This window comes from Mycteria americana, chromosome 3 (assembly GCF_035582795.1).
Source record: "Mycteria americana isolate JAX WOST 10 ecotype Jacksonville Zoo and Gardens chromosome 3, USCA_MyAme_1.0, whole genome shotgun sequence".
Taxonomy (NCBI): domain Eukaryota; kingdom Metazoa; phylum Chordata; class Aves; order Ciconiiformes; family Ciconiidae; genus Mycteria; species Mycteria americana.
In genome coordinates, this window is record NC_134367.1 from 53,119,053 (window position 1) to 53,142,379 (window position 23,327).

Below are 23,327 nucleotides of genomic sequence, written 5' to 3' on the forward strand. Positions count from 1 at the left end.
GGGGGGAGGAGGGGGGACGGACACACACAACACAACAAATTAAGAGGGCTACTTATCTGAGAGGATAACACAATATGAGCTTTTATTGACTGCTGTCCAGTTCTGTCAGTAGAATGGAGATCTAATATTTCTGAAGTGTATCAATGTACCATATAACTTAGTTTAAGGTACCAAACCCATTCATTTGTGATTACAAAAGCAGAATTATTTATTAGGTCCACAGTAGTGTATGAACTTCATAATGATTAAGAAAGGCACTGGCAAACAAATAATTTGCCTTGTAAGACTGTTAGGTGACAGTGTCATGCACAGAGAAAACCCAAATTTTTAGGCTGTAACTACTTTATTATGCCTGTAACTATTTGTCCACCTACGAAGAAATAACGTCAGTCAGCTGAAATACCAACTACATTTTGCATAATGGAGAAATAGTTCCTGCACTGTTAGAGAGAACACTGAGACCTTACAAGGAAATCAGAAAACTATTTTTAACCATAAAACAGTGAAGTTCTGAAAAAGTCCACTTTTTTTTTTTTTAAAAATCTCCAGTGGAGATAAACCCCAATAAACTTACAGCTTGTTAGCTTAACTGTTAAGGCAAAGAACTGGACAAGATAGAAATAAACAGTGTTAGAAATGTAAGCAGAAATTAAACCAGTCCTAGAATATCTATTTACTGGCACTTATAAGGAAAAAGACAGAGAGGACTGAAAGGAGATCTAGTTATTTGGCCATTGACTCTTTCTATATAGCACAGTAATACAAAGTTCAATTTGTATTACTGGTTCAATTGCTCGGCTGATGCGTAACTTGACTTCTGGGGTAAGAAATAAATATTCCCCAATGTAAGGCTGATACGGTTTACTGTGATAACCTCAGCCTCTCCACAGCAGACTCAGCTTTCAAGAATCATCTTTGCTCTCCTCCTGTATCACATTATAATAGTGGAACTTTTATTGGAAAGTAAAATCCTGTGTTATACATAATATGAAACTGAGAAACAAAACAGAAATCTCAGCAATCGGATTTTTAATAGAGTGAGGGATAAGAAAAAAGGAATAGGCATCCTGAAAGTCAATTTTAGAAATTGCCTGAAACTTAACATTTTGAAAGCATATAGTTTAAAAGCAGAGAAAACAAGGTTTCCAAAATAATTTCTTGGCAGCCATACTTTTAAAATTTGTGATGTCACATTTTGTGGCTGTATTAATACAGTAAATGTATTTTTCATTCTGTATGGAAATGTGTATTTCACTCAGTTACAGCAAAAGAAGGCAGAGCAGGATATTTCTTTATCCTAAACATCCAAAAGTAGTCTGGCAGAAGTTGTGAAGCACTTATCATGTAGAATTCATTAACAACTGTAAGATGCTATGCATTAATATGATTACTAATCCCTCCAAGTCAGCAGTACTGTTTCAGAGTTATTGTGAGGATTAAGAGAGCAGATCATAGAACTCCTAAACCAAAGCAGCTCAGCCTTTTAGCAGAAGTAGACTGCTCATGCCCTAATGCATGCTTTAAGGACAATCCATCGCCATCACTTCCCTCCCTTCCCAGCCATGCCATCAGTTGAGAAACAAGTCCATAATATCATCAAAATGCATACTTTTCATGTCACGCACTTTGGGTGCTCGTATTCATCAAAGCATTCAAACAGAGCCTGCCTGCGCGGCAGGCGACAGGAACTGCAGGCAAGCTGAAACTTGCATTTTGATCACATAAGAAGAAAGAACTGCAAGATCACTTGGGAACAAGAACGAGGGAGGAGGCCACAAAAATTCTGTCTGCTCCCTTCATGAAATCAAAGCGTTTCTGGGAACATGAAAAGGGACCACAATATACAACGGTCATTGATATCAGAAGAGTTTCTGATTTTAATACTTTCCTTTGCTACATGACACATGTAAATGAGCAGAAATCTGGTCAAGATCTGTCTGTGACTTGTTTGGTAGATACAACAGCAAAGCTCTGAGCTTTCTACTTTCACTAATTTCCTCTTTAAAAAGAGTCCAAAAAAAAAAGGGGGGGGGGGGAGGGACAGAGAGAAAATTATTGAAAAGTTTAAGACAAAATATATTTTTAGTGTTAGTGACCTATTTCTGAAGAGTTTGCTTGATGACTAAAACCATTAACTGAAACATTTGTCTTTCCTCTGACAAAAAGACAGCTTTCTATTCCCTTTAACTAGTTAGTACATTTTGTCAAAAAAACGTCTTGGTTTTCCACATCCCCATCAAGAGTGTGGCCAGTGATTTGTCTTGAGAACTGATCAATATCACAGCCAAAATTGGCCAAGAGCTTTCCAAGTAATCAGACTTCTTATTTATTTAGACATTCTAATATAGATTTATCCTATAAAAACAACAATAAATTCAACATTGCTGAATTCAAAACAAAGAGGTAGTTGTCACTATAACTTAAGTCTTTTTCCATAATAATATTGATTTGAAATATGTTCTTCGTCTGCAACTCATCAAGACTCAAACGATTTGGGTGATTAGAAGCAGAAAAGCTCATTTTGCTCAAGCTCTAAATCAAACACATATAAGGAGTCCTTCTGTCAAAAACTACAGTATTCCAATTAACATGGCATATTATTAAAATTAAAGACACTGAGCTAACAAGAGTCCTTTTCTGAAACAAATTTAGGATTTATAATTGTAATTCTCATTAACATTTTCAGGATTAAGGCAGGGCTGGCAGTCAAAACTACGCACTCAAAAGACTGATGTGGAGGCCGATAAAGACAACTGACATGTACAGTAAGATTTTCATAAAACTTGAAAAATATCTTCTCAATAAAACTGGGTCATTAACTTGACATTTAACATCCTTGTCAAGGTGAGTTGCTAGACACCTGCACTAATAGAAGTCAGGACAGTAGCATCACAAGCTTCTGCAACATCCAGGTAAGCCACAAAGGCCAAGGAGCCATTTGTTCCTACTTCAGGAAAAACCTCAAAGGGCATATGAAAGCAGAACAGCTTTAACTGGCCCTTCTAACATTTTAATTTACTCTGAACAAAACAAAAATGTCAGAGGGAGAGGGAGGAGTACAAACTGTCCTGAAGTGCAGTTATTTAACATGATTACATGCTGCTTTGAGAACTATTTGATCTGAGTACTGCCAATAGCTTGGTCAGCTGTTAGGTTTGCTGGTTTTGCTCACCTACAACAAACACACACAGCACATCAGGAAAATAAATGAAGCAACTGTATCTCCCATTCTCCCAGATCAAGCCACCTTTCCTGAGCAGCTACAGTGCTGCAATTAGCAGGTGAGAAGACAGCATGAAGAAGTCAGAATGTGTCCAGTCTCCTAGCTGTAGTTAGTTGAAAATATGAACTACGTCAGGTCATTAGCAGTTGTTAGGCCTTGAAAGATACTCAGAAGTGGTCTGACACAGATTGCCCTGTACAACAGACTAACCACCTGCCTCACATCACATGTATCAGTTTTGCAAGGAAAAAGATAATTTTATGTAATGTCAAAACCATGATTTGAGAATATCTGTATTAGAACAAGGTTAGAAAAGAAGACTTAGCAAGTCCCAGCCAAAGCTTTTCATAGCATCTAGGTTTTATTTTGTAAAAGAGAATGTAGATAGAATTGTTCACAAGGTACAACTGGTAATACCGATATATGAAAGGCAGGGTTAAGTGAGGTAGCATAGGAATGGAAGCAACCTAGCTGCAAGAGAACAAAAGTTTACTCTCCTAAGAAGCAAGATAAATCAGGGTTGCACAACACTGAGCTGCCATGGCTAGGCTACTTGAGATACTCAAACCAATTCATTTAAAATTACCTTTTATACCTGCACACTATGCTGAAAAACTGCAATACAAATCCATCATACCTTTGTAGAAAAAACTCCAAATAAATTATTTTGAGAACAGACAGAGAGAACGGTCCTCGTTTTGAAGAAAGTAAACGTTTGTTGGCACTATTCACTGGCATAATAATAATAATATAGGATGAAACCTGTGCTCAAAAAAAGTATCAAGGTTTGATTCCTCAGATCCTGAGGCAATGAATTAAAGCAACAGCAGACACACAATTAAAAAAGTGCCCACTACATACAGTTAGATAGATCAAAGCCCTCAAAAACCTTGAAGAATGGACATCAAGGTCAGTATCTTAATTCACCAACATTAATGACAGCCTAGGGAAACACGTTCTGTGATGACTACATCTCAGGTATTTATAATGTTAAACTGAGGACAATAGATAAAAAGATTAACTGCACAGAGAATCTGAAAGGTGTCACTCAACTAAACTGATAAGGAATGTAAACTTTGACATAATAATTTTCCATATTCTGTTCATGGAAGAAAAGATGTCTTTGTTTGCAGGATGTTCCAGTGACTTGAATAATGCACACATTTTATTAAGAATCAAATGGCTAAATAAAAACAAGCGAGAAAAGCAATTATGACAGCCACAAATCCAGTAGAAGTCTTTAACATTACATAACTGCTAGACTGTGCAATAGTGTTATTTGTCAGATCTCTCAATTTCCATATAAACTAGTGTTCAATAGCAAATCTAGGATTTTTAAAAAAAGTGTTTCTCAAAAGCATTCTACCAATCATTCTGCTTTTAACACATCATGTCCAAGTGGTAGACTTGACCGGCAGATTACTCCAAGCCTGATATTTACCAGAAAGTTTTCTCACTGGAACTCATGGAAGTGTTTCATCATTTATTATCAGCTACCTGAGGCATAACATAAATCTGTCTCATGTGAAGAACTCCTCTTGTCAAAACCGCTGGATAGCACTGCCAGGCTCAGGTGACTACTGCCTGAGTAAGCTTTGTAGGTTCCAGTCTGATAACACTGGCAAGTATTGTACCTAAACAACTTACAACACCAGGGATTCCTGGGCACTAGTGGCTTTGGACATTTGTCTACTTCATAACAGAATCACTCTACAATTAGATTGAAAGAACTGTCCCTGGCTTAATATGGTATGCTAATTATAGTGGCAAGTTAGTAATTCAGAGATTTGCCAGGAGCAAGACAGAACATGGCTGGGTTAAATACTGTTCTGGAGAAGTGGCAGAGTAGCAAGGTGCTATCTAGTACTGAAGAGTGAGTTCAGTCACCAAGTAACTTTGGCATAGTTCTCAAATGTTTTTTGAAATAAGGAACCACCACTGACATTTACTCATGCAAAATGCTGCTAATGTTACATACATAACTTTTGAATAACATTTTGCGTATTACCTACCAGACTTCCAGTATTGGATTTCAACCACTTGATGTACTCCAAAGTCAAGAAATGCCAAATTGCTGGCACTGCTTGGTTAAACCAGAGAATTTGTCAACTGCCACCTGCAGCAAGGACTTGGCAGATACATGTTGGACTATCTCTAAAATTTATTCTCAATGTACACAAAACCAAGGATAATGAGTCTCAAGGGACATCCCAATTATTAAGACTACAAGGCAGCCCTAGAAATTTTGCGGTCTCAAACAACATTTGACTGTCTTTTCCCCTTTTGCTTTTTCTTGAAAGAACAACTAACAAATTAAGTGTACAGGTGAAAGGTAGGGAAAGATTTACGAGATCTTCATATCTGATATAAAGGACAAGCAAAGACTTAGAAGTTCAGGACTGACACTCAGGAGAAATTCCAAATGCTGCTGGAAATAGCAGTCAAATGGTGAAATACGGTAAGTAAACATTTTTTGCTGAACAATTCACAAAACAGTTAAACATCTCAACCTGAACTCAAGAAGACTGGATAATAAAGTGATTTATTATCCAATTTCAGTTGGAGGAGATGTAAATTAGTTGCTAAATTATTAAAGCATTTTAAGAGCTGGCTAAAGGTTACATTCCTATTGGTTATATAAAAAAGACTGAGGGTTGATACAGAATTCATAGAACTGAACATAGACCAGTTTCTGGGACTGGATTTACCTCGCATCTCATTAATATTGTTGGCAGGAAATGCAGGAGTATACTAATGAAATATGCTGATAAGGCAAGGTGGTAGACATACTGGATACATAACCAGATCATAGTATCATAAAACAAAAGCAGGATAACTTAGAAGTAGAATACAGAAACAGGATGAAATTTAAAAATGGGATGCAAGACCCTATATGAACTTATAAGGGATTCCAAATGGAAGATTTTAATTTCATTCAACAACACCAAGTTGGGTGGGAGCGTTGATCTGCTTGAGGGGAGGAAGGCTCTACAGAGGGACCTGGACAGGCTGGATCAATGGGCCGAGGCCAATTGTATGAGGTTCAACAAGGTCAAGTGTCAGATCCTGCACTTCAGTCACAACAACCCCATGCAACACTACACGTTTGGGGAAGAGTGGCTGGAAAGCTGCCGAGAGGAAAAGGACCTGGGGGTGTTGGTTGACAGCCGCCTGAATATGAGCCAGCAGTGTGCCCAGGTGGCCAAGAAGGCCAATGGCATCCTGGCTTGTATCAAAAATAGCGTGGCCAGCAGGAGTAGGGAAGTGATTGTCCCCCTGTACTCGGCACTGGTGAGGCCGCACCTCGAATACTGTGTTCAGTTTGGGGGCCCTCACTACAAGAGACACATTGAGGTGCTGGAGCGTGTCCAGAGAAGGGCAACGAAGCTGGTGAAGGGTCTGGAGCAGAAGTCTTATGAGGAGCAGCTGAGGGAACTGGGGTTGTTTAGCCTGGAGAAAAGGAGGCTGAGGGGAGACCCTATCACTCTCTACAACTACCTGAAAGGAGATTGTAGAGAGGTGGGGGTCAGTCTCTTCTCCCAAGTAACAAGCAATAGGACAAGAGGAAATGGCCTCAAGTTGCGCCAGGGGAAGTTTAGATTAGGTATTAGGAAAAATTTCTTCACTGAAAGGGTTGTCAAGCATTGAAACAGGCTGCCCAAGGAAGTGATTGAGTCACCATCCCTGGAGATATTTAAAAGACGGGTAGATGTGGTGCTTAGGGACATGGTTTAGTGGTGGATTTGGCAGTGCTAGGTTAATGGTTGGACTTGATGATCTTAAAGGCCTTTTCCAACCTAAACAATTCTATGATTCTATGATTATCACTTGGAAAAAGAGGAAGAGGAAAAACATGTTGTACTAATAAATCCTAAAATGTTTATAAGCCAAAGTGACATGGTAAATAAGACTGTAAATCATATCAGGGAGAGAACTACCAGTATCATTGCATATGGTGCTAGAATTTGTTTGGTATACTATGTAGTATTCAGGCTTTATATTCAAGAAAGAAACTCCTACTGGCAAAAGTACAGAGAATGAATACTAGGGAAATGGACAGGCTTGGTATTTGCCCCATTACTGCTAACATCCTACTGCCGGAACATGTGTGAGAGCCAGAGATGGACTGGCACAAGTGAGGTGTTGTACCCCTGGCTGTACACATAAAAAGTGTAGAAGGAGGAGGAAAGAAGGCTTGTGGATACAGCCATGAGGATGAGTGCCTGCACAGAAGACACCCTTGGCTCCTGCTATGCTGGGCTCATCACTCTCAGGGTTTGACAGCCAGGAAGTGCTACCTTGCTTTCTTTACATCTGCTTTCCCCAGACCTGTGTAAAGTAACATCAGATAATCCTGGTCTAACTTATGATCCAATCCCCCAAAGGTTAAGTAACTTGGCTGACATAACCAAGCCAAATAAAGGTTGAAATGGACTATGATGTTACCTTGCACAAGCTCAAGTTTTTGCATACTAGAAAAATCTGAAGTATGGTTTAAGGCACTTACTTGCTACTGGGGAAGCGAATGCTCCCAGTACATAATGCTAGCAAGCAGCGTGAGCCTGATAAGCTATTCAGAGAAGAATGACAGGAACTACCCAAAGACTGAGAAGACTACTAGATCACAGAGTATTTACAGGACTTGTCAAACATTAGAAAGTAGCTTAAAGAATGAACTTGCTATGGGTAAACTATACAAATCAAGGTAGCAGCAGATACTGTCTGTTTCTCTCCCCCCCAGCCCCAAAACCCCCAACACCCCAGATATATTCATTTTCTTATAGAAGTAAAGCTATTACAAATTACAAGCTGTAGACTAGGTAATGTCTAGAAAAAAGGAAGAGCACACAAGATGGACATGAAAATTCTAAGCTGAGATTCTTATGTAGCTACTATTTGAAATGGACAAACTGGAATACTCTGACAGCACACTATTTGTGTTAGTTAAGCATGATTACAAAAACAGAATTTATGAACTGATGTGTAAGTATTCTCTATAACTATTAAACTCGCCTAGCTTTCTATCAGAAGTCATTAGCTACAAACATATCTTCCAAAACCCAGAAAGCTGAATTTGCCACAGATATTCCTATTGTTACCTCCCAGTTAGGTTTTTACAACCATATACAAGAAAGTGTCAGATAACCAAAACTATACAAAGAAACTAAATAATGATTGTCTGTGTCACATTAGCACTTTTTTTTTTTTTTTAACATATAAAGCATATAAGGGTCCTTTAAATGACAGACTGGAACCCTGTAGTATGTACAAGTTGATGTATGTAAGAAAATACAGCATACATAAAAAAATTGGTATGCTGACCTTGGTATTTCATCTTCTTCCCATTCAATGAAAGATGCGCTGTTTGAATTTTCTGGCAAATGAATTCTATGACGTTTACTTACACCTGATGTATCACCTAGAAAGAAAAATAGAATGAGAAATGAATTCATTTATGCAGCAGTATTTTTTTACAAATATAATTATATAATTGCATTTATTATTTAATACTACCAGTCCAATTGCTCCTAAAGAATAAATAGCACTGCATGATACCATCTTCAAAAAGTAGCTATGCTATCATTTAAATGATTTAACTTTCTAACTTGTAGATACATATAAAAAGAAAAATATATTCTCAACACATGGACATTATTAGAATTACATTTGCTGTGTTCTAGTCATATCTTAAGCTAAATTCAATCTTTTCCTATTTGTGCAAGTTTCAAAGTAAATCATGCAGGGTCTGATGTAAACTTCAGAATTCCCAAGTGTCTGGGTCGTCAGGTCAGATCCCAATGGAAATTCAAAGCCAAAGAAAACACTAAATTCTACTTCACACTTTTCCTCTTTCTGATCTGTGAGCTGAAAGAGGATACACAATATATTCCAGATGCAGTGGCAGTAGCAGTAAGTGGAAACCTGCAATGAAGGCATATGTTGTCTGACCTACACATAAAGAAAACACTGTGTAAGTTTGCTCAGAGATCTCAGTGTAAGGAAGTGTGCTCCAAAGTCATGCTGGAGAAGTCCCCTCTGAAGATTTACTGCCTCCCTTGTGGTCTCCTCCTGAACCTTCACTCTTCAGAGGAAGGAAAGACAATATACACAGGATGTGGCGCAAGAAAGAAAAAAGCCCAGGAATGGAACTGGGGGGAGGCAGAATGGGAGAAGACCTTGAAAATTACTCAGCCTCCCACTTCCATGTGAAAGACCAGCTTGATCCTTGAATTTTCTCAGCTATGTTGGTGTCACACACTAGCAGGTTTTTTTGTATTAAATTTACCTTTCAGCAATAGCAAACACTTTTGCATTTGTTAAAGATACACTAATTGAACAATTCAACTGTCAGAGGCCTTAAATAAATAAATACTTATTAGAATATGTATTTTTATTCTATAATTTTGAAGTAAATTTCATAAGAGCCTTGCCAATGTGAATTCCATTACTTGGAATAGCAGGGATAGGGACATTTCATGTAGCAAAAAGTCCTGAATAAGGAGAACAGAAACAACTGGGAAACACCATGCCAAAAGTGCCTTAGAAGCTACAAACAGAAGCAACTGAAATCCAGCAGGCTTAATTAAATATGTTCCAGACCAACACTAGTGCATCCAGACTAGTTCGTGCAAACCCTGCCCCTACATCAGACTCCGAAATGCACTGACAAGGCACACAGACACTAAACGCACATTGGAAATGTGGCACTCAAGTGTGGTGAAAAGACATGCTTGTATTTATGCAGGAGCTAGCTCACATTCAGCCACACATGCGCTAAGATGGTCTATGCACTGTGATGCCTAAGTAGGTGATTCCAGAAAGACAACACCAAATATCTGATCCTGTTTGCACCGACCCAGCTCAAACCTAGCATAGTTTAGTGTCTGTGCTGTTCAAAAGTGACGACCTGCCCCTGGGGAGAGCCGGTCCAGGAAGAAACACAGTCATGTTTTTACTGTGTGGCATATGAGCTAATTCTCCGTATTAAAATGCAAGCTGACCACACATGGAAACATCTCTTGTTATTTTTCATCTGCAAGCTGATTATTCTGAGTTGATGAAATGGGACTGAATAGATGTATATTTTAAAGGAAAATGCATCACAGCAGCTATGCAAGATTATAGGCCAACTGGTAAAATATATATTATTATTTTTAAAAATCATATGCATTTCAAATACCACACAAATGCATTATCCCCTTTCTTATTCCCTATGAACCCTACTTTCAAATACTTCTAAAAATCGAGGCTCAAATTCCTGTATCAGTTTGTTTCTTCAGTAAAGTTATTCATAAGGAAAGAGATTTAACGACACTCAATATTCCCCTTTTCTTTACACGAAGATCTTTAAAGACAGTAGCAGTGACACATCAAGATCTTTCAGAGTCATATTACAGAAAGATTCAACTACTGAATGTAAAAGTTTTGTAATAGTTTTAGTGGCATGTGGTGCATGAATGAATTTGAAGCCTTCTTCCTCACTATCCGTAAAGAGAAAAATGGGGGGGGGGGGAAGTCCTGCATCTTCTGGATACAGGCTGATGACAGCAGAGTATTCCTGCTACTACAAATTTGCCTGCTGACCTCTCTCAGCCTTCAAAACAGTCTACTTATCTCAATGAGAAAAATACCACTGGAAACAGGCTCCTGAGGCTGCTTGCTTACATTTAGGAACAGATCTATTATTGAATTTTCTATTCCTTTCCAGACTGATTTTTTTATTGTCATCTGCAACAGAAGAACAGTAAATGTTTGCTGCACATCTTTAGACAGAGGATTTTACTACCATCTAAGAAACAATGTTCAGCCTGGCCTGCATGGCACAAAGTACACCTGACTAAAATGAATGCACACCCACAAGACAGAGAAGCTGTGCAACAGGCAGGTTAAGTGTGTCAGTCGCAAGCAGAGGCTGTGCCTTCTACACCACTCCAACAGGTCTGAGCTTAGAAAGGACGGCATTTCTCAGGGCTTCTGTGCAAGGACTGGCCTCCTGACAGCATTGCCTCCATATGGTTGTACCAGGGACAAACCATTTGTCACTCAGCTGCTGAGCTAGGAGTAGTAGATAGTGATCCTGCGCCTGGGGACTGCAACAGACTGAGGCAGGATACTTAGACGTGTGTGATGTGGAGCCACTCAAGGCAGTATGATACTTGCTAGGAACACTGCTGCCATTATCTGATCAAGCCAGGACAAGGTAGTCTGTTGTTTTCTTGCTTTTATCCTATTGGATTCTCCCCTACCAGAATAGTTAAAGTTCAGTGGTCTCAGCCCATGCTCCTCTTTCACCCTACCCTCTTCTTCCCATTCAAGACCCAAGTCTCTCATCCTTAAATAAATGTTGAAGGAGAATAAGTAGCTTATGTCTTTCATCTATCATCTGAAAGAGAGACGGAAAAGAGTTATGGAAAAAGAATGGGAGCAACTATTCAATACAATCACATTGCATGTCTCCAGAAGGCCACTTCGGACATTTGGAAGGCTAAGGGTACCTGACTATACTTCCTCAGGACTCAAGATCCTGAAGATGCTCTGTCTGTGGCTGAGCTTTTGTCTTCCTACAGTTTTGACACCAGCAAAAAGTGTGGCCTATTGTTGAGTATGGAAAGAGTGTTCTTCTTTAGATGAGAATCAGTTATGAAACCCCATGCACCAATCTATTGCTGTCTGAATATATACGCATAAAAACACTGGGAAAAAATTAAAGTCAGCATGATTCTTACTTGCTGTTTTTAGAGAAAGATGCTTTACCATTCTTTTTAACTCTTGCTTTAGCTGTAGGAACAATTATGATTTAAGTAAACAATACTTATTTTTCTAAATGTTAAGTATTAAAGACATTATGGTCTTCCTACTGTTATCTCCCCTTTATACTGAAGCATTTAGATAACATTATGTATGTTCTTGCTGAACGTCATTTTTATTTAAGTGTGTACACTCAAAATGCCAAACTAATTTTTTAAAAGGAAAATTTAAAATACCTCCTTTGCTCAGACATTTATATTTCAAATTTCACCCTAGAGCAAATGACCTTAGTACAAACACAAGCATTTTAATTAAAAACATTATTTGTCAGCAAAGCATAATGATTAGCCATAATTTTGTAAAGACACTACCACAGCAAAAAAAAAAAATAATAATTGATATAGGGATCAAAAGCAAACGTCAAAAAATTAAAGCAACAGTATTAGTATGCTATCTTTCATGTAAATTCTTCAACTAAATATCAATTATTTTTAATCTTCTAACTTGAAAAGAGGTGTGATCATCTTCTGAAAATGGTCACAGCCGCGCTGCTGACAGAACACGTGTTTCTTGATATATAGCATCTCATTTCAGGAAGCAGACTCTTCCTCAATCCCAATACACAGGCACAAGAAGTAAAAATGATAGAAAGCTACACATGGACTTTGTTCTGACACAGAAAGCAAACTATAGGGAAACAACACGATACCCATTCAGCCACAAACTATGGCAAAAGTTTGACAGCTAGTGACGTTTTGTTCAAAATGGTACTTTCTAGCTTTCAAAACAATTATTCAGTCTTAAGAAATAAACACCTTACTTTTTCTCCTTGCCTTTCTGAATTTGACAGCAGCCAGGTTTATTAAATTCATTCCATATAAGTTGTAGTCTATGAAGAGTTGAAGGAGGTAGGGAATATGGGCTTCATGAGGCTGGTAAGATTTGTTCATTATGGCTCCACCTTGCAGAAGCTCACATACTCTAAAATTAAAGACAATTAGGACATGAATCAAAAATTATTCCAGTACAACAATACTGATATTTTATTTTATTGAAATATAAAATACTTAAACTTCTTCAATTTTGCCTTAGTTGTATTTTTAACTTAAGAATTTTGTTTTCACAATAACAGAGCCACAAAAATGATCTCTGCTAATAATGATTCAAAATTTGGGTGTTAATTACAAAGGAGCTGTGAATCCTCCAGGTTAAAGGAAAAAAAAACAACCTCTGAAAAATCATCATACCATGTACTATTCCTGCAACTGAACCAAAGCCACTATAGTCCATGAAAATCTTTTTACAGAATAACTGTGGCAGCTGTATGCCTACACACCAGTAATAACTTTGAAAGTCTCTCTAGTTCTCCTTGATATATATATACGAAGATGTCTTGCATGGTTTTAAAGTTACATACTGTGTACACAGAAGTAGTATTTTAACAACTTCCTAGAAGCATGACAAATCTGCTCTTTTAAACATCTAAACATTAAAAAATAACTGCAGGTATTTGGATAATTATAAATTGGTGTGATAAATTTATCTCAAAGTAACAGGACATATCTAAAAGAAAAGCACTAAGCATTTCTAAATGCAACAAATTGGGCTCAAAAATAAAGTTTTATAGAGAAAAATTAAAGGAATAATTTAAGTGAAGTGTCAGTCCTTATTTGGATACAAGTAATTCAAATACGAGAAGCTTCAAAGTTCAAAACAACTGTCACGTCATACATGCATATAGATTACATTAAGATAGAAAATTAACATCATGCAATATTTTACTACCCTAGAACACAAACCAGACAATCCTATCTTATGATCATGTATTAGATCTTAAAAAAAACCAGTTACGATAGGTAATATTACACACTCAAGGGATTTCAGTTTACGCTTGAGAAAGAATTCCTCCTTATTTATTCCCGAATTTACTGCAACTACTGTGACAGTAAGTAGACAGAAAGCACAGACAGAAAGCACAGAGATCAACTGTGCTTTCACATTTAACAGAACATTACTGTATTGAGAAATAGAGAACTGTCTAATAACAAAAACTACCCAGTTTTCCAAGTATATTTTAAATTTAATAATGGGTGCTGGAATTTAAAAAACTTAAAAACTACCAAACTCCACTTCATAACATATGAGAGAGTACTACCTTGTTCTCCTGTTTTCCTTAAGAGTTACAGGAAAAGTAACCTGATGCAAATTTGTTTAAGTTTCCAAAAATTACAGTTAATACAAGACAACTAAAGGCAAGGATATTTTGGTCTTGCTTTCCTAACATGCTACTGCTTTAAAAAGATTATTGGTGTGCTTAAAATTAGCAATCTTCTTAAGTGTTTTGAAAAATCTGGACAATAATTTTGTTGCTTTTATTTTATTAAAATGTAGGTGAATCTTGCTTCAAAATTGACTTTTTAATACAAGATATAAAGAAATCAGCCAGAACTTCATATCACCACATCCTTACCTTTTTACCATTGCAGGATTGTAAAGATAAATCTTCATAAATTGTCTCTCCTTTTCATGGTAACCATAAAAAGGCCTGGAGAGGAAGAAGTAAAAGCAAGAAGCTAGCCAGTTATGCTGTGGCATTTACTCAACCACATTTTACTATAGAGAGTATTAAAATGCAGGGGGGGGGAAATTAGAAGATAAACTGCATATCCAGGAGCATGAAAATTCCCACATGTCAGGCCAAAGGGGAACACTACATTACTATATAAATGTTAAAGACAAAAAGAATAGGCCCTATGCATGTCAAAGTATCTAAAAAAAAAAAAAAAAAAATTAGAAGGCACTTCTGGCTTAACATTGTTTCTCGCTTTCCCCACATGTAAACACACTGATGGCACACCAACATAATAGTAATATGTTTTAACATATTACTACATAATACTACATAAATTTTAACAAATTTATTAGTGCTGGACTGCTTCAAAAACAGCGTTCAGCCTTTCTGATAAATGTTGTAACAAAGTCCTTAAGGACATTAATTCTGCAGATCAGGTGTAAATGAGTAAATACTGGCTGTGTAATATAAATAACTGAACAATGAGAACAGCTTAAAAGAGTGAATAGCTGCCCCTTTTCAGTGATTACTAATTGTCTTGTGCACTAAATGAGGCATGAATCCTGAAGAAAATAGGATTTGAGAATGCAATTAAAGAATACATAGCGTAATGACTATGTCAAGACTAAACTGACGTTGAACAGGCAGTATTAATCCTGGTATTACTTGACTGAATTACTGACTTTTCAACATCTAGAATTCTAATCTAATCTAACATGCTTGTAAAACAGCATGTTAAGGAAACAGGCCATAATTCAACACACTAGGTGAACAGAAGAAGTTTGCAGTAATCACAACCAAAGTCAACAGAAATTCAGGAAAGCAAACATTTAAATGTTACCTCTACAAAATAAAATAAAATCTCTTTATTGAAAATTTTATTAAAAATGCAACTGGTATGCTTACCTGCTAAGTCTAAAAAATGAAGTTCAGTAGTAAGAGGGATGTCAGTCCTAAATTAAATGCAAACTCAGCAGAACTGCACAACTACAGCATTAACACTGCTATCCTTAATATGGTTAAATACACACCTTTAATATCTCCAAAAGCTAGACTGAACTGTTTAAAAAAATGTTTATGATGTTAAAATGGAGCTAGGTTGAAACAACAACCTTGAAGCTGTCAAACTGAAAAGGAGGAGATCAGATCTCGTATAATGGATCAATCTCTTTCTTATAGAGATAGTATAAACCTAATGACAGGTTATATACATTGAGTTATAATGACTCAGTGTGCTGTAGGCATGTAAATTAAAAGCTACTTTAAAAAAAAAAGTCAGCACTTGCATGGCAAGTGATCCATACTCACATTGACATGGCAGCAGGGAGAGCAAGATTTACAACAGTTCCAAGGTTAGCTATGAACACCTACTTTAACTTCACAATGCACAAGGACAGCATATTTTGCCTCTTTTTTACTCCTGGACCTCCACTATGTTTGGAAGTTAATGCAAAAAAAAAAATCTTACGTTAAACTGATAAAGGTTTAGCAAACACCTTTATTACATAACAATTTTCCTGCTAATGCAGGAGAGAAGGGATAAGATAATATCCAAGATCTAAAGAAAAATATAGGTTTCTCACCACAGAGACACTACAATATCTATGAGCAGAATCTGACTCAGGTCAGAACAGAAGAAAACAAATAGATTTGTGTGACTACATAAGCATGTCTATCTACCCAGGTAAAGATGAAGATGTATTACAATTTCTGTTAGGTGCTTCCCATTAGCCTCTTACGCAAGCAAACAAAATACATGAAACACCCTTTCCTATGCTTCTTTCAGGCAATGAGCATCTGGCTTTCAGTAATGACTGTTATGAAGCTCTAAGGCAAGAGAGACAGGTTCTCCTAATCTCTGTCTGTTGTTTTCTCACTGATTTGATGAAAGATTGTCTTCAGCAGTTTACTCTGCACAGCTTTCACTGTTGAGATGAACAGCTATACTACAATTCACATAGTTCTGAGAAAAAGAACAAAAGTAAGAATACTGGTAGGTTACCTTCCTTGTTACTGCAAAAACACATCAGAAAGTTCTGATTAAAAATGAAAAGGAGTTGTAGCCACTTTACCAGCAGTTTCTAGAAGATACCACTAAAACTGGCTGGGAACAGAAAGATTATCTTCCTAAACTTAACCGTTAGAAAGAACATATTTCAAAAGTGCATGAAAAAAATAAGTAAGAGATAGTGCTGCATAGTACTGAAAATTAGCATTTACATTGTTTTGAAGATGAAAAATTCCGTGCATGTATAGACTAACTGTGTTCCTCCAAGATACCTTCCTATTATTCACTATGATTTGACATATATTTCAGTCCTTGGTTATGCAAGTTAAATAAAAATTAAGAGAATCCTTAAAATGTTAACATTCAATAATAGCATATAGTTCCAGCAGTAGTAGAAAGCTACACAAAAAAACCCACAACAGTCAGCTTGACATAAGTAAATTAATGTTTAAGTGTCTCTACTTCATGGCCTGTGCTGCTGGGAGAATGAGATGGATAAACATGACCTGACAGTGTCTGTGATGTACTTCCTAAAGGGGCCATCTTAGATCAACAAAGAAAAGGAGACCTAGAGTCAGGCTCCTGCAAGACATGCCTGGTCACAAGGAACCTAGAATAACCCAGACAGGTAGAAAATGCTAGCTGGAAAGTACTGCTGTAATAGCAGAGACAGAACAAGCTAAAAGGAACAGATTTGGAAAAGTGATAGACACTAAGATCCAAGTTTAGGAAAAAACGGTTGCATCAAGCGTTTGGGGGAAAACCTGTTGATTATGTTAAAATCAAAGCAAATGAGAAGCGTTCTTTAGTAGTTGTACAGGCCTGTATGAAGACATACATGGAGGAAAAGAAAAAGGAAAAGCACTGCAGTCATCCAAGTCCATAGTATTCTATGTATTACAACTGCAAAAACATTTCAAAACAAATAACCAAAAATCCTAATAGGTCATACTTACATTCCAGATACTAATGACACTTTGAAAACATGCTGAATAGTAGAAGACGGATTGCCTAAAGCCACATTAAGTGCTCTGTCAATGCTGAATGCCACTTGACGAAGATAGTATTCTGGATGCTGTCCAAAACCATCATACGGTACATAAAGGTAAGGAAAGACACCATGTAAGTGGAGACAAGTCTTCTGACCTAAAAAGAAAAGGTAAACATTTATTTTCTAATGACTACATCTTTTTCTTCTTTTAAGTAGTCCCTAAGTTTGACTTTTTTCAGGTTACTTTCAGGTTCTGCAGACATTATAAATTTATGAAACCAGTTCAGGTGTATTTCAAACAAAAGTTCAGGTGTATTTCAACTACCGATTTAGAGCAGTTCTCACATTTCATTCATTGACAAAAGCAATACAGAACAGATGGGTTACATGACATACACAGTAGCAAATTCTGCTGTTATACAAGCGTAATCCTAACAATTTTATTTGTAGTAATAACACCACTCTGAGAATAATTTTGCATACTGAGTCAGTGTTAGATGGTTAATGGTTTCTCAGCCTTTGTGAAAATTTTGCCGTATCAAAATTCTTCCCCTTTCCTCACTGGGATGAGCATACAACCTCTCAGAAATTAAAAAGAGCATCCAGAGCATCTATGAGGCCATTCAAGATTCTAGTTATTAAGGCATAAGTTGGGACATGGAAAAAAACAGGTGATTTTAAACTTTTAAAATCTGTGGATCCCTGAGAGATCTCTACTGCATATGCACATCTCTAGCCTTCTAAAACCACGCTTACTTCTCAGTATTAGCTTTCATGAGTCTGCGATAACAGCAGAATGAAAGAACACACCATGAAAACCAGTGTACTAGACCACAGCTTGAGCTTCTGCTTCAGACAAGGCAGTACAGTGATGTGGACCGGGATCCCCCAAACCCACCATGTTTTTTGGGGGGCTAGTCTCAACTGTAATGCGTGTTCTCTGTTATTTCCTCACCACGATACAACAGAGCATGCATTCACTGCTGAAACTAACATCAGATCCTGCTTGCCACCCTTCCAGCCCCAAATATTGTTCGTGAATTCTCACCGGTCAATGAAAAAGTTTCACAGAAAAATACTATAAGCATGTCGCTGATTAACCCCCACCGCACCATAGTGCTAGACCAAGTATATCATCTTGCATTTTGTTTGGAAAAATTCCCTGCATGAAGGTAGCAAAACCGTATCTAAAGGCAGTGCTTTCATCAATCAGGAGATAAATATTACAGACAAAGAGGCAGCACAACTTCACTGGTCCACAAAACCAATGAAAAGACTTCCAAAAGTCCATTCTTTCAAACTGAGATTATTTCTCAGCAGGTGGACCTTGCCTGAACTATTTACATTCATTCATACCCGTGCTAGTGCACCACTGGCCACCCAGTGAAGACAGCTGCAAGTCCATTAAAGTGCAGGAAGAACAGAGCTTCAAAATCAGGACTGCTTGCAAATTTTTACACCTGTGAAATGCATGCATCCAAATACCATAAACAGCATACCATTTTTTTTACTGGGGGTCAGATGTATTTTTCTTTCTTCAAATATTTATCAGACCTTCACATAATGTCTAGAAGTGAAAGAAATTGCTCTAAGGATGGTAGTACAAGTCCATTTTCCAAGGTGAATTTTACTCTTCCTGTAAGTCACCCCCATCAAGTCTCTTCAGCAATGTCTAAATACAACCTATATATGCATTCATAATGTTAAGGTCATCACCTATGATGAATTCTGCCCATGCTTTTAAACTATTTTAGGAGAAGAAATTTCTTAGTTATGTATTATGTACTTCAAATACTAATACACTAAGAAAAAGGAGAAACTAAATAAAAAAGTACGAACTAGAGGGTTTTTTTTAATGGCGAAATAAAGGACAGTAACAGCTTCCGATGGCAGAGAAACCTCTGCCCCCCTAATGTGGGAGAAGTAATTTATTAGTAGCATGTGAATTGAGAGAGTATCGATCTGTGCAGTGGTAGCAGACTATTTATTTTCGCTACCGAGTCACCAACAAATCTGAGTGTTTACTCACGATTGTACTTAAGACTGACTTTGAAATAAAGGATTCCCTCCGCCCCCAATATAATTAACAGAAAAGTAATAGTTGTTTAAACCTCTACAGTTCCTATATTCAATTTTTTTTGTTTGTTTATTTTGGAAGGGCTTTGGATTTTTTGTTGTTGTTGGGTTGGAAGGGGGGTGTGTGTGTGTTGGTGTTGTTGGTTTTCTTTAAAGTGTATGCCAGGATCATGTTCAGGGAGAAATTCAAATGAATTCATACATATTATTTGTCTGAATGTCTACTGAAGCTTTTAAAAAACAAGCAAATCAACCCACCCCAAACTAAATTTGATATTGGAGCTACAGACTAAGAATTTCTGGCAAATACATAGGTCTATCCCCCTATGAATATTATAAATTCAGGTGTTTCCTACCTACAACTTGTCAGTCAAAAATCAGTTCTGCACTTACATTTTTTCTTTTTACACTAATAGCTATGAACTTTTTGATAACACTTTAAAAAATACCTTTGCTTTAATGGTTGCCCAACTATTCTGAGTTATAGTTAATTTGTTTCCCCAGAAAACAAAATTACAAAGCACCAGAATAAATAGAACTGGGAGACAATCTAAACTTACTGTACTTAAATTCAGGTTCCTTTCAAGTTATGCAAAACAATTAATTAATAATGCTTTTATAGCTAGCACCTGATTACTCAAGTTAATTAAATTTAAAAAACAATATATCCATTTCTATTGCAGCTATTTAACAGCTCTTGCTGAACTGAAACACCATTTTATTGTTGAATAAAAAAAGAACACGTATGAAGAAAGCTTCCTTCTATTTCCTTCTGTCCCCTTCCCCTGCACTCCCCTTTATGGGCAAAAAACCCATGAAAAACACTGTAGCTTTCAAGTGACCAAAAAATCAAATTACCACCTAACTCCAGGGAAAGCTTATAAAACACACACACTGAGCTGCTTTTCATTTTTGATTCTGCCAAGAAAGCAAACAAGTCACTGCTGATCTAAGACTCCTATTAGGCCAGCAGCTGTCAAGTTACATGGGTTTGTACAGCTACATACTTTGATCCTTGTTAGTATTGACTCATTTACCATGATATTTGGTTATACTCCTATTTTTATTTACAATCTACATTACTACAAGTCTTACCCTGCTAGTGTTAAGAACAGAGTCATTTGCTTCCATCATTTAAGTAAAAGCATCAAATTGCACCAAATGTCATAGTGTTGAGTCTGAAGCCCAGGCTCCAGTAATAGCAACCATGGTTTACACTAAGCCATTACAAATGCTAGTATATTCTTTCCAATAGAGCCACAAGGAGAAAACAGATCTACCCACTGAGGATCTCAGGCCACACAGACTCATCAATTAGCATAAATGAAAAACTTGGCTTGGGATAGAGTTAAGAATTTTTATTGGCTTGGGATAAGGTTAAGAAGTTTTATGCTTATGTGTCAATCTTATGTTTCTGTTTCTTTTCAGAGATAGAGACAGACGTAAATTTGTACCACTAGAACAGCGACTGCTACAGTGACCAGCAGATGTTATTTTTAGATCTATTCATCAGTTTCTCTATATCTGTAGAATCAATGGAAGCAGTGCTTGACAGCAGATTCTGCAGAAAAGCCATATGGTTTATATGATCGCTCTCCTCAGAATTTCCCAATGCAAAACTAGACACCTGGAAGTCATTCCCAGAGTTTTCAGATGGGACAGGCCACTAAAATGTTTCATGGTGCGGCCTCATCAGGGACCTACTGCGTACGTGCGTCACAACTCTTCTGTACACAAGCAGTACATGAGATGTCTCTATTAACAAATGAACATAATGCGTACATAAATGCTAGGACTGGTAGTGATAATGGGTTATCAGCCAGGAGGAGGCTGCTGTCCAAAGAATTTCTCTGGCCCATGCTCTCTTAAAGAATGGGGTCTGCACTGGTTGAATTATCTGCAGGTCACAGATCAAGCATCCCAGTGTATGACTCAAGGGGGCTGCTGAGTAAACACACAGAAACCCAGAAGTAAAGCTGAGGCTTATTCACAAGTCTTTTTCAGGCACTGAATGAAGCGGTGAATGAAGGAACACAAAAAGTGCTGCTATAAAATAGAAAAGAGGCAATACACAAAACCTTGAGATATTATAAGATGCTCAACTAGCAAACTGGCTTTTTTCTCTGAAAAGAAGAAACCGCAAACTAAATGTCAATATAGATGAATAGCTAGAATAACAATAAGTCAATACTTCAAAAATAATATAAATGCAATATTTTCAGACAATAAAGAAAGTGAGCCCACCCCCCAAACCCATACTTACAAAAGCAAGCAGCATAAATGTTACTGAAGTGTTAAATCAAATTTTATGCAGCATTTTGCATACTTGAAACCCACAAGAGAGAGATTAAGAAAGCCAGGCTGCTTTTTTTTTTTTTTTTTTTAAGATGGTTGCCATATGCATTACTATTAGGAATACGTACCAAGCATAATCCTTGAGCTACTGTATCTTTAAAATATTAGAAGAAAAATCTGTAGCAACCTATACTGTAGAAAACTTCAGTATAATTAGAAGAGAGCTGAAACCAGTATGATAATGCAAAGTTGCTCAACAACTGCTCAAGAAGATGCAAGAACTGACGTCTTCTGACCACCAGAATGCTCAGCCATACATGGTGATCCGGTATGGATAAAACTGATGTGCAATCTATACAGAATCACAGAATGGCTGAGGTTGGAAGGGACCTCTGGAGGTCATCTGGTCCAGCCCCCCCTGCCCAAGCATATGAACACCTAATTTCACAGTACAACAAGCTAGAGAACCTGAGAATTATTATTCAAGTGTCCTCAGAGAAGTGCTTTTTTGCCATTTGAAAAAAATTATTTTGTTTTAAACCTCTAAAAATTTCTTTCTGCTAAGATTAAATTGGACAAATTTCCAATTTTTAATAAGGGACCTTACTGTATTGCCCAGTTCAGGAATAAAGGCTGCAAGCAAGTTAGACAAGGAGCACCTAAGGATTCACCACAGCTAGCACATGACAATCTGTGGATGTATTTGAGGGGGAGAAGATAGAAGTCCATCTGTTCTGGATGTAATTCCACACATACATTACTACCTGCTGGCTCATATTCCAGCACCGGGAGAACTCATGCAGATACTGCCTCCAGTTATCTCCTCTGGAAGACTTCCACTCTCATGAGAGGACTGTCTGAATAGAGCACGTAGATGATCCTAAACCAATGCAGTTTATAGTCTAGAATATTAAAGTACACTAGAATCTACTGAGCGTATAAGTCAATACCGAGGTCAAGGCACCACACACTAGGTTGTAGGATCTATTCTACCTATGAATAGCCAAACCCAGTGTTTTCACATTAGACTGACCTAATCACAAGGCTACCAGCAAAGCTTTACAGACATGAATTTGTACCACCACAGACAGGAATGCAAGATTTCTACAGTAAGAATAAGAGCCTGACTCCGCAGCTCAGGGACATTTCAGCCTCAGTATTGTTTATGCATTAGATAGGATGATTCTGAAATACAAAATCCCTGCATCTGAGGTTTCTAATAATGAATGAGAGCATGTCCTACAGTTGTGAAACAGTTTTACTAAATTTTTTATAAATGATACTCAAAGCCATTTCGCTCCTATCCTGCAATTCCTAATTTAGGAACTGACTATAGAACCCTCACAAACTGAAGTCAATACTGGAAATATTTTGAATAGACATCATCTCATTTAGTATTTAGAAAACGAGAACT

General features: G+C 37.2%; 1 protein-coding gene across 4 annotated transcripts in view; it reads right to left on the reverse strand.

Annotated features, from left to right (window-relative positions):
• Positions 1-23,327, reverse strand: part of REV3L (REV3 like, DNA directed polymerase zeta catalytic subunit) — a 130,165-nt gene that overhangs the window by 60,297 nt on the left and 46,541 nt on the right. For 2 of the 4 annotated variants that reach the window (XM_075498567.1, XM_075498571.1), the window contains exons 2-5: positions 17,508-17,697; positions 14,442-14,516; positions 12,792-12,952; positions 8,546-8,642 (exon numbers count right to left, since the gene is read on the reverse strand). In XM_075498567.1, the coding sequence (XP_075354682.1) occupies positions 8,546-8,642; positions 12,792-12,952; positions 14,442-14,516; positions 17,508-17,697 (523 nt within the window). Of the gene's footprint in view, positions 1-8,545; positions 8,643-12,791; positions 12,953-14,441; positions 14,517-15,851; positions 15,975-17,507; positions 17,698-23,327 lie in introns of those variants that run through there. The other 2 variants (XM_075498569.1, XM_075498568.1) reach the window with 2 other exon arrangements.